The sequence below is a fragment of the Haematobia irritans genome, chromosome 3, assembly GCF_050003625.1.
Source record: "Haematobia irritans isolate KBUSLIRL chromosome 3, ASM5000362v1, whole genome shotgun sequence".
NCBI classification, from domain to species: Eukaryota; Metazoa; Arthropoda; class Insecta; order Diptera; family Muscidae; genus Haematobia; species Haematobia irritans.
The window spans coordinates 211,889,527-211,904,782 of record NC_134399.1 but is presented as its reverse complement, the minus strand read 5'-3'; the positions used below and the strand labels follow the sequence as shown (position 1 = coordinate 211,904,782).

The 15,256-nt window shown below is 37.4% G+C and overlaps 1 protein-coding gene across 1 annotated transcript in view; it reads right to left on the bottom strand.

Moving 5' to 3' along the window:
* Positions 1-8,375, bottom strand: part of LOC142231979 (uncharacterized) — a 31,913-nt gene extending 23,538 nt beyond the window's left edge. The window contains exons 1-3 of the mRNA XM_075302656.1: positions 8,191-8,375; positions 455-792; positions 169-376 (exon numbers count right to left, since the gene is read on the bottom strand). Coding sequence (XP_075158771.1) covers positions 169-376; positions 455-617 — 371 coding nt within the window. The 5' untranslated portion in view covers positions 618-792; positions 8,191-8,375. The remainder of the gene's footprint in view (positions 1-168; positions 377-454; positions 793-8,190) is intronic.
* Between the last annotated feature and the right edge of the window lie 6,881 nt (positions 8,376-15,256).

The following is a 15,256-nucleotide window of genomic DNA, read 5'->3' as shown; positions in this document are numbered from 1 at the left end:
AAATCAATTAATTAAATTAATTGGTCGATGCGAAAGTGAAATTAATTTTTATTTAGCAATTTTGCACACTTTTTTGAATTTTGAATCTTTCCCTTGCAAGTGTTTGTTAGGTAGATAATTCCATAGGAGCCTAAAAGTCATAACAAAATACTAGCACTCTTTACTTACACATTTGGTTCTGTGCTGGTGGTGTCATCAATCTTCGTCTCTGATCTTATAATGGGACAACAAATCAATTCTTCATGTGTACCAAATCCACAACTAACCACCTCTCGAATGGAGTATTCGCGACTCTTAATTAATTGCTCCATTATGGGACAATCATCCCATGTCTTACAGACTCCTGTTTTACCTTTAGTTGCACAGGGATCGTCTTCTACAAAAAAAAAAAAAAAAAAACATCAATTTAATGAGGTTCATTTCTGCTGATATTCAGACAACTTTGATCACTTACCGAATGCCGCCTGAACAAGTGGGCAGTGTTGCAGTAGCAGCATCATTCCTACCATCATTGTCCACCATATTGCCTTGGACGTTGTCATCGTTCTTGTGTTGTTTATCCTTAAGTTATTGTGCTTATCTCGATTTCTCAATCTGGTTTTTGTCCATAGCTCCATTTTTTTTCTGTCGATAAATTGTACTTTCTGCCGTCGAGAATATCAATGGGAGAGGTAGAATTTTGTTTTTTGTTGACCTCTCGCTAATCAACTTCTGGTTTGGTAATTATAGGTGATTCATTAAATGTTATTTTGATGCGAATTTACCGATTCTGATGATACAAACGTTTACAATCTTTCGAAAAGAAAAAAAAGATGGAAATGTGAATAATTTGCAGTTATGTAAAACTAGTTTTCAATAAATATATCTTCAGAACAATATTGAGACACATCCCTTTAATGTTCGTCATGCAATGAATTGAAAATATGGTAGACAAATTGTTTTATACGCTACTAGGGTTGCCTTTTATTTGGCGCGATTTAATAATCCTACACCCAGAGAAGGAATATGATCACCTCAAACATGTTTTAAGAGCAAATTGTTATTTTTGGGTGGTGACCATGTAACATGGTTTTCGCAACCATGCTATTTCCTCGGAAATCATGTATCTGATTTCGGCAAGCAGGTTATATTTGACGAGAAAATAACATTTTAGTGACAAACATGTTACATGGTCACCATACAAAAATAACATTTTGCTCTTGAAACATGTTTGAGGTGATCATATTCCTTCTCTGCGTGTAGTGTTGCAATTTACCAACTGACAGCTCTATCGTAAATGTTGGTATTTTTGAGACTATACATAATCAGAACGTTGCGATTTTTCCAAAAGATTTCTAATTTTTAAATTTGGTCCGATGGTCGAACCAAACGGAATTTAGCCCATTTTGGTCCATTTTCGTAAATTTGGTCAAATTTATGAATTTTTTGTAGTATTTATCTGTGCACTAAAAAAATATTGTCGTGAGGCCAAAGATTTCATGTCTTTAAAATACGAATGCGAATTTTGCTTAGCATAGAAGACACATTTCACTGATATAAGTTTTTTTCCTTGTCCAAAAGTCGGAGATGTTTCTAACACTTTAAATTCGTTTTTTATTTGAAACATAATATATTTATACCCTACGCCACACTGTGGAACAGGGTATTATAAGTTAGTGCATATGTTTGCAACACCCAGAAGGAGACGAGATAGACACATGGTGTCTTTGGCAAAAATGCTCAGGGTGGGCTCCTGAGTCGATATAGCCATGTCCGTCTGTCCGTGAACACATTTTTGTAATCAAAGTCTAGGTCGCAGTTTTAGTCCAATCGACCTCAAATTTGGCACAAGTATGTGTTTTGGCTCAGAATAGATCCCTATTGATTTTGGAAGAAATCGGTTCAGATTTAGATATAGCTCCAATATATATCTTTCGCCCGATATGGACTAATACGGTCCCAGAAGCCAGAGTTTTACCCCAATTTGGTTGAAATTTTGCACTAGGAGTAGATATAGCTTCGGATTTAGATATAGCTCCCATATACATCTTTCGCCCGATATGAATTAATACGGTCCCAGAAGCCAGAGTTTTACCCCAATTTGGTTGAAATTTGGTACAATTAGTAGTGTAGTCATGTGTGTCAAATTTTATTGAAATCGGTTCAGATTTAGATATAACTCCCATATATATCGTTCGCCCGATTTACACTCATATGACCACGGTGGCCAATCTTTTACTCCGATTTAATTGAAATTTTGCACAGGGAGTAGAATTGGCATTTTAGGTATGTGTGCAAAAATTGGTTGAAATCGGTTCAGATTTAGATATATCTCCCATATATAGCTTTCGCCCGACTTACACTCATATGACCACAGAGGCCAATTTTTAACTCCGATTTAGTTGAAATTTTGCACAGGGAGTAGAATTAGCATTGTAGCTCTTTGTGCCAAATTTGGTTGAAATCGGTTCAGATTTAGATATAGCTCTCATATATAGCTTTTGCCAGATTTACACTCATATGACCACAGAGGCCAATTTTTAACTCCGATTTAGTTGAAATTTTGCACAGGGAGTAGAATTAGAATTGTAGCTATGCGTGCCAAATTTGGTTGAAATCGGTTCAGATTTAGATATAGCTACCATATATATATTTTTCTGATTTCGACAAAAATGGTCAAAATACCAAAATTTTCCTTGTAAAATCGCCACTGCTTAGTCGAAAAGTTGTAAAAATGACTCTAATTTTCCTAAACTTCTAATACATATATATCGAGCGATAAATCATAAATAAACTTTTGCGAAGTTGCCTTAAAATTGCTTCAGATTTAAATGTTTCCCATATTTTTTACTAACATTATGTTCCACCCTAGTGCATTAGCCGACTTAAATTTTGAGTATAGATTTTGTACAAGTCTATCAAATTCTGTCCAGATCGATTGATATTTAAATGTATGTATTTCGGATAAACCTTTGTATATAGCCCTTAACACATTTGACGGATGTGATATGGTATCGAAAATTTAGATCTACAAAGTGGTGCAGGGTGTAATATAGTCGGCCCCGCCAGACTTTAGACGTTCCTTACTTGTTTTTTACTAACATTGTGTTCCAATGTTAAGGAGCGAAAAAATGGCGAATTCCCGGGATCCCGTTCCCGGGGAAAAACCCCTAGTGCAAAACAACACTACAGCTAATTGGACGAAAATTCGAAGATCTATTGTATTCTCTCAAGAAGTATAACCGGGGGTATCTTCATGGGACAATGCCAATATAACTAAACCAAACGCGTGACTTTTGTGGTCTTTAACTACCTACCTTAAGTCGTTATTTAAGTCAAATTTTTATAATATTGAATTTCGACTTTTGATGTCAACTTAAATTGACTTTAAAATTCGACCTTTTCAAAAAGTCAAGTTTTTTCAAATATTGAAAAAGTTGAAAAGTCATGTCGACCGCTTTGGTAAATCATATCAGTCCGTTCTGGATTACTTAATTTTTTTAATAAAAGCACTATATACAACAAATAAAATACTTTTTAAGGCATTTTCCTTCCTTTGGTCCGATTTTGGAAAAAATATGGTCCAAAATAAAATTTCGTTATGGCAACGCTGGACAAAATGTTATGTGTTGTTTACAGCAACTTAAACGATTTACTATCTTAACAACAGTGCATGGATGAACTTAATTCAATTTTTGACCTTGAAGATCCATCAAGCATCAATGGTTATCGACATTCAAGCGAGGTGGTAGTTCACTCCAAGACGAATATCGTACAAGTCGTCCAACATCCGGCAACGATTGATACTGTGCACCAACTTATATTGCAATCGTGAGATTGAGACATATATTCAACATTGCATGAACATTTAACCATCTAATGCCCAATCCCGCCTTTAGGCGGGCTTCATTAAATAAGAAAGCTTTTAGTAAAACATACCATAAGACAACAAAAAAGAATAATATAAAAGAAAACTTAGTTGAACCTGTTCAAGAGCCTTTGCAACATATACTGAATTTTACCGTATAGAATTTTCTTGATTACCCCCTGAAAATCATGAAGCTCCGTTAGTGGTACGTTAGCTAACGAACTTTTAAACCGTACTATGGACATATCTGCCATATTGGCTATATATACCATATGCCAGTTAGAAACTTAACTGCTAAAAATTTTTCAGTTAAAATAAACCCGAGAGAAGATATATCCATTTTACTTTCTGTTAACTGGGAGTTAAAGTCTAACGAAGCTACATGAAAATGACCATTAGTTTTCTTGCTTTTGTGTCGTTAACATTGAATATTTAATCAGCTGACAAAAAAAAATGGGGCATTAGAGGGTTAACCGTCAAAAGATTTGTTTCTCAATCCGTAAGGGCGTTTCAAAATGACCCAAATCCAACAAAGATGCGCGCGCACGAAGCACTTCCAAACAAATGATCGGACTTTTCTTCGAAAAAAAATGAACCTTATGCAATAGATCAACTCAGTCAATTCAGTGTGGATCACATCCATTTGTTGTCTTCCAAGAAATCAGGTTGGGTCATTCGACGAATAGTCCTGAATTGGCACCGAATGTCTTATTTTTATTCCCGTACGTAAAAAATCAAATGAAAGATCAACGTTTTTCGACACCCGAAGAAGGGATTGATGTATTCAGAATGCATGTTTTGGAGATTCCTCAATCAATCGCATTCAAACGATATATGAAAAACGATCAAATGATATTGAAAATGAGCCATACCGGACTTTTAGGTACATCTCCAAAAATCGCTTTTGTAACATCTCCCTAATACATTCTGCTTCAAGCATATTTCCAAAAGCTGTCCAAACAAAATATGGCTGATAAGTCCCCGGCCTAACAAAGAAAAACACATTTTTTCGTTTTTATTATTCAACATAGTTCCCTTCAAGAGCGATACAACGATTATAACGACCTTCCAATTTTTTGATACCATTTTGGTAGTACTCCTTCGGTTTTGCCTCAAAATAGGCCTCAGTTTCTGTGATCACCTCTTCATTGCAGCCAAATTTTTTCCTGCGACCATCCTTTTGATGTCTGAGAACAAGAAAAAGTCGCTGGGGGCTAGATCTGGAGAATACGGTGGGTGGGGAAGCAATTCGAAGCCCAATTCATGAATTTTTGCCATCGTTCTCAATGACTTGTGCCACGGTGCGTTGTCTGTGTGGAACAACACTTTTTTCTTCTTCATATGGGGCCGTTTTGCCGCGATTTCGACCTCCAAACGCTCCAATAACGCCATATAATAGTCACTGTTAATGGTTTTTCCCTTCTCAAGATATTCGATAAAAATTATTCCATGCACATCCCAAAAAACAGAGGCCTTTACTTTGCCAGCGAACTTTTGAGTCCTTCCACGCTTCGGAGACGGTTCACCGGTCACTGTCCACTCAGCCGACTGTCGATTGGACTCAGGAGTGTAGTGATGGAGCCATGTTTCATCCATTGTCACATATCGACGGAAAAACTCGGGTGTCTTACGAGTTAACAGCTGCAAACACCGCTCAGAATCATCAACACATTGTTGTTTTTGGTCAAATGTGAGCTCGCGCGGCACCCATTTCGCACAGAGCTTCCGCATATCCAAATATTGATGAATGATATGATATGAATGATATTTGTTTTTCTCCATCCAAATGAACTTCCAAGGCACCACTTCTACAGCAATGCAAAGGATCCAAAAATGGAGTACTTCCGTCCTGCGGCAAGCCCATGTAAAATTCATTGGAGATGATCCAAGTTTGCAGTACTTCCGGATAACAAATTGGGGATCCAAGCTACTTTTTTGGAAGCTCTTTTTTTGCTGGGAAGTTCAATATGAACTAACGCATAAGAGAATCCCAGCAAAAAAAAAAAGCGTCGCCAAAAAAGTAGTGAAAATGTTCTTTTTGAATGCGGAAGTGGTACTAAATTGACGCAGAAGCGATGAATTTAGCATGGGCTTCCCAGCAAAAAAAGCGTCGCCAAAAAAGTAGTGAAAATGTTATTTTTAGATTCGGAAGTGGTGCAAAATTGGCGCAGAAGCGATGAATTTAACATGGGATTGTCATAGGATGGATGTCCATCATTTCAACAGCCGTTGCACTGAATTTGCATCACTTCTTAAGGTGTGATCCGAATTCAATGTTTTGTATGTGAATAAAGAAATTTTGGGATATTTTGCAAATAATTAATTAAATTTTTTTTATGATTTTTAATGCATCATATCGCATGTCTGGAACGTTTAACAGCAAATATTTTCAAAAATTTGCAATTTTTCTAGAAATGATTTAGCATTTTTTTCGGCAAAATTTAAATAATTTGTACCATTTTATTAATTCTTACTCGGTTTTTTACCTATTTGAAACAACAAAATTTAAATTTTGCATTAAAAGTATGAAAAAAGCGAGTTATTAAAAAATTGACTCAAACGAACTTCCTGTGCAGTTAAAATAAAGAACATCTTTAGGAGGACATTTTTGGAAGTGCTTTTAAAGTTGTGCCTTTAGAAGAACCTCAAATTGTTTTTGCTGGGTTGTCATAGGACGGATGTCCACCATTTCAACAGCCGCTGCACTGAATTTGTATCACTTCTTAAGGTGTGGGCGAATTCAGTGTTTTGGATTTGAATTAAGAAATTTTGTGATATTTTGACAAATAAATAATTTTGATAATTTTTTATGATTTTTAATGCATTATAACGCTTGTCTGGGACGTTTGACATTAAACATTTTCCCAAATTTGTAATTTTTCTTGAAAGCATTTTTTTTCGGCAAAATTTTAAAAATTTGTACCATTTTATTCTTAACCTGTTTTTAACCTATTAGAAATATAAAAAAAAATAAATAAAAAAATTAATTTCCCATTAAAAATATGAAAAAAGCTAGTTATAAAAAATGACTCAAATTAACTTCCTGTGCAGTTAATATAAAGAACATCTTTGGGAGGGTATTTTTTGAAGTTCTTTTAAAGCTGTGCCTTGAGAAGAACTTCCTATTTTTTTTGCATGTTTTTTTAATATTTTTTTTTTTTTTTGTCCAATTATGACAAATATCTTTTTACAAGAATCTGCGTCATCATACTTTACTAACATGTAAAACATTTAAACCAAAAACATTGTTTTGCAAATAAAATAAAATATAAAAATAATACCAGCAACACCATATTGTTAGAGATACAAATAAGAAAACTTTGTTTATTTATGTAAATTAGTTTTAATTTAAACGATCGAAAGACCGGTGCTGGTTTGGTTTAACGGTTTAAATCCAGACTCTGAAGTTTGTTTATCATTTTGTTTGTTCTGATTTTTGCAATTGACAATTTAGCACACATACACTCCCATATATACACTTAAATACACACAGATTGGAACCTTTATAGCCAATTTTGCACACAAGTGAGTTTGAGTGAATTGAATAAAAAAATAAATCGTGTTTTATTTTAATTGAATTTTACTTTAAGAAAGAGAGATAAGCAACAGCAACAGGTCCGTATTTCATATGATTTCTGGCGTATTGGATTTTTTGAAATCTGGTTCATAAATTTGCGTTTTTTTGTTTTTGTGTTAAATTGAATTTCTAGATTATCATGTCATTATTATTCATGATGATGATGATGACTTTTGTCTGCAGTGGGGCTCTTTTCATTTTGTTTAATAATCTTTTTACACTAGATTTTTTGTTTTTATTCTTTAAACTATATAGAACACGTCAAAAAATAAATAAATAAAATGAAACAATGTTTTGATTATCTGTGAAATATAAAATCCCCCAGTTCGATTACAAAAAAAAATACACACGCACATATACACACATATACACAAATAGCCTCTCATACTCCCATTCACTCATTCATTGAAGATGAAGAAGATTTTAACAACTGACGTCTAATAGAAGTTGTTTTAGTTGTTGTAGTATATACTATTAGTGTCATTCTACTGATTAGATAGATGATCTTGACAATAACAACAACAATAAAATCATCGATAATATTGTATTTGTTTTTGTTTTTTTGAAAACAACAACAACAAGAATCAAAGCCACAACATTATCGTCATAAACATTATCGTTAATAGATTAGCCATGTAATATAAGCATTAAACTCTCTCATTCTCTCAAACACACAAACAAACAAAGAAACACATAAACCGAGGCTTAATAAAAACTTATGCACAATTTATATAGAAAAATTATTTAATAAATATTGTTTAATTACTTTTATTTGCAATTCTTTAGAATTTACTATCCGGGATTTTCAAAAACCTTAACCGCACCAATACTTATTCATGAAACCGACAAAGGTATATAGACCGTAGATTTCAATAAAACCGCGAACAAAAGCCAATACCGCACAAATCACAACCGTTCATCTATGCGGCTCTCAAACAACTGAAATCTTTATTTTGGCTGATACGAGAATACTCATCGTTGTCGTTGTCTACTTGTGAACCAAAGACCGAATAATATTCAAAAAACTGTATCTCAGCCTCTCTTTCACCCTCGAGTCAATCACAGAGTATAGATTAAACTCTCATTCATCATTAATGTGTAGCTGTGGTCAGTTTCTCTGTAGACAATCCCCCAAAAACTTCTTCATAAAACCTGAAATTGAATAGAAACGTGCCGCTAATTTTGATATTAGCGTAAGTAATGAAAGTTTAATTTTTTGTTATGCACAACGGGTCGTATACGTATTTTTTGGTGGAGTACCATCCAAATGGCTGCAATTAATTTCCAAAAGTTGTTATAAAATAAGATAAACTATTAAAATCAAATAACTAAATAGGACAGAAAGGTATTTTCTGAGAAACATGTATAACTGCATGCAAAGAAGTAACTGTATATACACAGAAAAAATTTTTTTGTTTGAAATTAATTACTCTAATTAGTTTTTAATTGAAATTTCTTCTATCGTAGAAATAACAGTATCACTAACGTCAATTAATAAAATAAATTTAAACTGTTAATTGATACAATTCATTTAATTTGAGTAATTTTTGTTTTAGTTAAAAAATTTTGTGGAATCAAAAACAATCAAAATTAACCATAACAAGTTTATTGGGTTCTATGCTACCCAGCAAAAAAAGAGCTTCCAAAAAAGTAGTTTGGATCCCCAAATTGTGATCCGGAAGTAGTGCAAACTGGATCGTCTCCAATGAATTTTATATGGGCTTGTCATAGGATGGAAATATTCCATTTTTGGTTCCTTTGGCTTGCGGGGCCTCTAAGAGAAGCATATTTCATCCGATCCGCCAGAAATTTGGTACATGGTGTTGGTATACGGTCTCTAACAACCATGCAAAAATTGGTCCATATCGGTCCACCTTTACGTATAGCCCCCATATAAACGGACCCCCAAATTTGGCTTGCGATTGCTCTAAGAGAAGCAAATTTCATCCGATCCGGTACATGGTGTTAGTATATGGTCTCTAACAACCATGCAAAAATTGGTCCACATCGGTCCATAATTACATATAGCCCCCATATAAACCGATCTCCCGATTTGGCTTGCGGAGCCTCTAAAAGAAGCAAATTTCATCCGATCCGGCTGAAATTTGGTACATGGTGTTAGTATATGGACTCTAACAACTGTGCAAAAATTGGTCCACATCGGTCCATAATTATATATAGCCCCCATATATACCGATCCCCCGATTTGGCTGGCGAGGCCTCTAAGAGCAGCAAATTTCATCCGATCCGGCTGAAATTTGGTACATGGTGTAAGTATATAGTCTCTAATAGCCACGGACAAATTGGTCCACGTTGGTCCATAATTATATATAGCCCCCATATAAACCGATCCCCCGATTTGGCTTGCGGAGCCTCTAAGAGAAACAAATTTCATACGATCAGGCTGAAATTTGGTACATGGTGTTAGTATATGGTCTCTAACAACCATGCAAAAATTGGTTCACATCGGTCCATAATTACATATAGCCCCCATATAAACCGATCCCCCGATTTGGCTTGCGGAGCCTCTAAGAGAAGCAAATTTCATCCGATCCGGCTTAAATTTGGTACATGGTGTAAGTATATAGTCTCTAACAACCATGCAAAAATTGGTCCCCATCGGTCCATAATTATATATAGCCCCCATATCAACCGATCCCCCGATTTGGCTTGCGGAGCCTCTAAGAGAAACAAATTTCATCCGTTCCAGCTGAAATGTGGTATATGGTGTTATTATATGGTGTCTAATGGCCATGCAAAAATTGGTCCCCATCGGTCCATAATTATATATAGCCCCCATATCAACCGATCCCCCGATTTGTCTTGCGGAGCCTCTAAGAGATACAAATTTCATCCGATCCGGCTGAAATTTGGTATATGGTGTTATTATATGGTCTCTAATGGTCCCCATATAAACCGTTCTGCAGATTTAACCTCCGGAGCCTCTTGGAAGACCAAAATTCATCTGATTTAGTTGATATTTGGTACGTGATGTTAATATATGGCATCAAACACCCATGCAAAAATTGGTCTTAATCGGTCAATAATTATATATAGCTCCCATATAAACCGATCCCCAAATTTGACCTCCGGAGCCTCTTGGAAGCACAAAATTCATCCGATACGTTTGCAATTTGGTACGTGATGTTAGTATGTGGTATCCACCAACCATGCAGGAATTGGTTCATATCAGTCCATGAGGATATCGCCCACCAAATCCTCAGCCACACTATTCACTACATGGATGGCAGAAGTGCGCAGGCAGTTGAATATTAGTGTCGATGGCGAAATAATTCCGACCACAAATTACCCCAAGATTCTTGGGGTCACATTCGACAGCCTTTTCAGGTCGTCTGCCCATGACACTGCAATTTGTAATAAGTTCCGTGGTAGAAACAAGGTCCTCAAGTCACTTGCTGGCAGTACTTGGGGTGCGGACAAAGAAACCTTGTTAACTACCAATAAGGCAATTGGCCGGTCGGTGATAAATTATGCAGCGCCAGTGTGGACACCGCAAACTAGTGATACGCAGTGGAATAACATACAAACCTGTCAGAACGCTGCCCTTAGAACTGCGACTGGGTGTCTCCGCAGCACGCCCCTGGATCACCTTTATGTGGAGACAAAGATCATCCCTGTGCGAAGACACAACTACTGGGTTGCACAACCACCACCCAGGAACGTAAGGGTTGATATACATCATCTAGAGCGCGAGATCCAGCGCTGCAAAAGAGAACATCTAGATCAAGCAGGTTTGAACAGGATTCATGAGGATACTGTAGCTGAAGCGGTGAGAAGCTACAAGGTTAATCCTGTTCTCGGAGTCCGTCCACCGCCCATAGCACCGGAGGAAAGAGACCTCCCACGGCAGACTAGGGTAGTTTTAGCCCAGTTAAGATCAGGCAAGTGCAGCCGCCTCAATTCCTATTTATCAGTGATTGATAGCAGCGTAGCTGACGTATGTCCAATTTGCTACCAAGAGCCACACGACACGCGTCATCTTTTCTCTTGTCCAGCTAAACCAACCCGACTTACCGCCAGGTCACTCTGGACGCATCCCATCTTACTCGCAGAGTTCCTCGATCTGGCCACAAGCTGAACTACCAAAGTGTATAACATAAAAATGGATGAAATCACAATAAACTGTTACAACAACAACAACATATACAGCGTTGCCAGAATTGTTTCACAAAAAACCGCTAGATTTGTCCAAAAAACTAGCCAAAAAAAGCTAAAAAATTTTAAAAAATAGCTAGAAAAAAAGCTAAAATTTTTTGTATCAAAAGTCACATTTTTGACTGATATTTAACAAACTTAAAGGCTTTATTTCACTTAAAATGCATATTATTTTAATTGTATTCATTTTAATTCAATTTCTGTGAGACTGTAAGAAAATTTAAGTCATATTAGCTCTGTTTGCGTACTCGATACATTTTGATTACTATCACAAATTTTTACTGGAAGTCCTTCGTTTATATTTCCTAGTAAAAACATTTTTCCCAGTAAACTTGCAATTGCCAGCTGGTTAATCATCAACAAGTCCAATGTGCGATATATTGCATAATGTCACATAGAACTGCATTAGAAAATATCAATATATTTCGTTTTAACTGAATTAATGATAAATTCGTGAACGTGAACACTTCTCCTAATTTTACCCAAGAGAATAAAACCCATTCTAACTGTCTTGCAAGTTTATATTGAATAACTTTTATTCGAAAATTTCCCATACAAACCTATTGTTGTCCAATTTTCGTAAATGTAAATCCATTCCATTAATATATAGCAGATTTGTTTTGATCCTATCACAACGAATTTTTTCATTGCATTTTTTGATGTTAAAAAAATAATACCACATTCAAAACTTTATTTCCTTAATTATTTCTATATTCGGTTCCAAAGATTTTGTACACTAATGATTTTGGTATTGATTCCGAGTCAAATTTGAATTAAAATATTCGTTTTTTTCAGCTTTTTCTTCATGAGCTATCACAGTGCTTTAAAAACGTGCTAACGACAACTTAAATTTCCAAATTCAGACTCGACTTTAAGTAGAAATTATTCTATGTATACGTTTTTAAAATAAAATGTTGAAAAACCTCTTCTATTTTTGAACGCTATTTTGGTTTGTGGTCAAGATACAAAAACTCCACAAATTTAAAGACTATTTCATTAATTTTAAGAATTTTTTAGAATTGACCCTAGCCTTCTTTCATGAAAAGATACCCATTTTTAAGTTGAATCACTTAACTATAAGGATAAAAAGAATTTATCGGCTATTGGACAAGGAAAACAGTTTATATAAGAGAAATTCACAAATGCTATTATAACCAAAATTCGCGTTCGTATTTTAAGGAAATGAAATCTTTGGCCTCACAACAATATTTTTTCAATGTACAAAGCAATTCACATCTACTATTTTAATTTAGTTATATCATAATAAACGAGTCAAATGCTAATATTCCTAATAATTTACTGACAGTTTATATAAGGAATTGAAATATGTGGAAAACCTTATTCTGACAGCAAGGCTTAGATAAAAACGAAGTTTTATCCATATTTCAATAGGAACATGTCGAAAATAAAAAAGCCAAAAATAGCTAAAAGGGGCATGAAAAAAGCCCGAAAAAAAGCTAACAGCTAAATGCATTTTTTCCCGCTAAACGTCTTCAAAAAAAGCCAAATCTAGCGGGAAAAAAGTTAAATTGGCAACGCTGAACATATATAGCCCCCAGATTTGACCTCCTGTGCCTTTTGGAGAAGCAAAATTCATCCGATCTGGTTGAAATTTGGTACGTGGTGGTAGTATATGATATTTAACAACCATGCCAAAAGTGGTCCATATTAGTCCATAATCATGTATAGCCGCCATATAAACCGTTCCCGAGATTTGGTTTTGGAGCATCTTGGAGAAGCAAATTTCATCCGAGTTGAAATTTGGTACATTGTTCTAGTATATGGCCGTTAACAACCATGCCTAACTAGGTCCATATCGGTCTATAGTTATGTATAGCCCTCAGATAAATCGATCCTCAATCACACAAAAATTGGTCCATTTCAATTCGATTGTGGATGACAGTCTTTCGTAGAAGTTTCTACGCAATCCATGGTGGAGGGTACATAAGATTCGGTCTGGCTGAACTTACGGCCGTATATACTTGTTTTTAATTTAATTACCCCCATTTTTCCCCTTCGTACCACTGTGCTCTGCGTCATCGTACACATTGCTATCATTACTTGGGTGAAGTATGAAGGATACTGAAGGTAAGTTCCTTCCACCATTCAACTTTAATAAAGTAATATGTTTAGAATTCCCATTTGGTTGCGGTCACTACCGACTTGAGAATGCGGGTTTGTTGGGGCGATGGTATGAATCAACCGAAGCTTGACGAGTACTAAAGCGAGTGGCACCGACCGCAGTCGAACTTCCGATAGCAGCATCCGATTCATCTTAACGCGATTCGTTTGCATCCCGACCATACCTAAGGCGATTAGTTGACATCCTACCTTTGTAGTAAACCACCTTCTCCCATCCCCTCTTTCTCACCAGGCTATACTAGCACCCCTCCCCTTAACGCGGTTCGTCCGCTTACGCGATTCGTTCTCATCACTCAAGTGCTAGTATAGCCGAACCCTCTCCTGTCTCTCTTCTCGTTACAGAAACCGACACGACACCATCACGAGCACCAGCTGGTCCGACACTATCGTCATCCGTTAGCGAGCACCATTGGCTTGACATCATCATCATCCCCGTAGAGGAACAACATCGTCATCCGTTCACGAACACCATCAGACCGACACCATCGTCATCCCCGTACACGAACACCGACATCATCGTCATCCCCGTTCACGAGCACCATCAGCCCGACATCATCGTTATACCCGTACACAAACACCATCGGGCCGACACCATCGTCATCCGTTCACGAACACCATCGGCCCAACACCATCGTCAACCCCGTCCACGAACACCGTCGGCCCGACACCATCGTCATCCCCGTACACAAACACCGTAGGCACTACGTCATCGTCATCCCCGTTTCCCGAACACCATCGGGCCGACACCATCGTCATCCGTTCACGAGAACCATCGACCCGACACCATCGTCAACCCCGTACACGAACACCATCGGCCCGACACCATCGTCATCCCCGTACACAAACACCGTAGGCACTACGTCATCGTCATCCCCGTTTCCCGAACACCAGTGAGCCGACACCACAGCTACCCCCGTGTACGAGCACCATCGGCCGGCATCATCAGCATCGCACCGTTTCACCTTCGTCACCAGTCAACGTCGAACCGTTTCAGCATCATCATCGCCACCCGTCAGGATCGCACCTGTCCTCACCACCATACAGCCCACCAGCCAACATTCCTTCAGTAAAATTCGATTAATTTCGTGATTGAACACAAACACCGTAGGCACTACGTCATCGTCATCCCCGTTTCCCGAACACCATCGGGCCGACACCATCGTCATCCGTTCACGAACACCATCGGTCCAACACCATCGTCAACCCCGTCCACGAACACCGTCGGCCCGACACCATCGTCATCCCCGTACACAAACACCGTAGGCACTACGTCATCGTCATCCCTGTTTCCCGAACACCATCGGGCCGACACCATCGTCATCCGTTCACGAGAACCATCGACCCGACACCATCGTCAACCCCGTACACGAACACCGTCGGCCCGACACCATCGTCATCCCCGTACACAAACACCGTAGGCAATACGTCATCGTCATCCCCGTTTCCCGAACACCAGTGAGCCGACACCACTGCTACCCCCGTGTACGAGCACCATCGGCCGGCATCATCAGCAT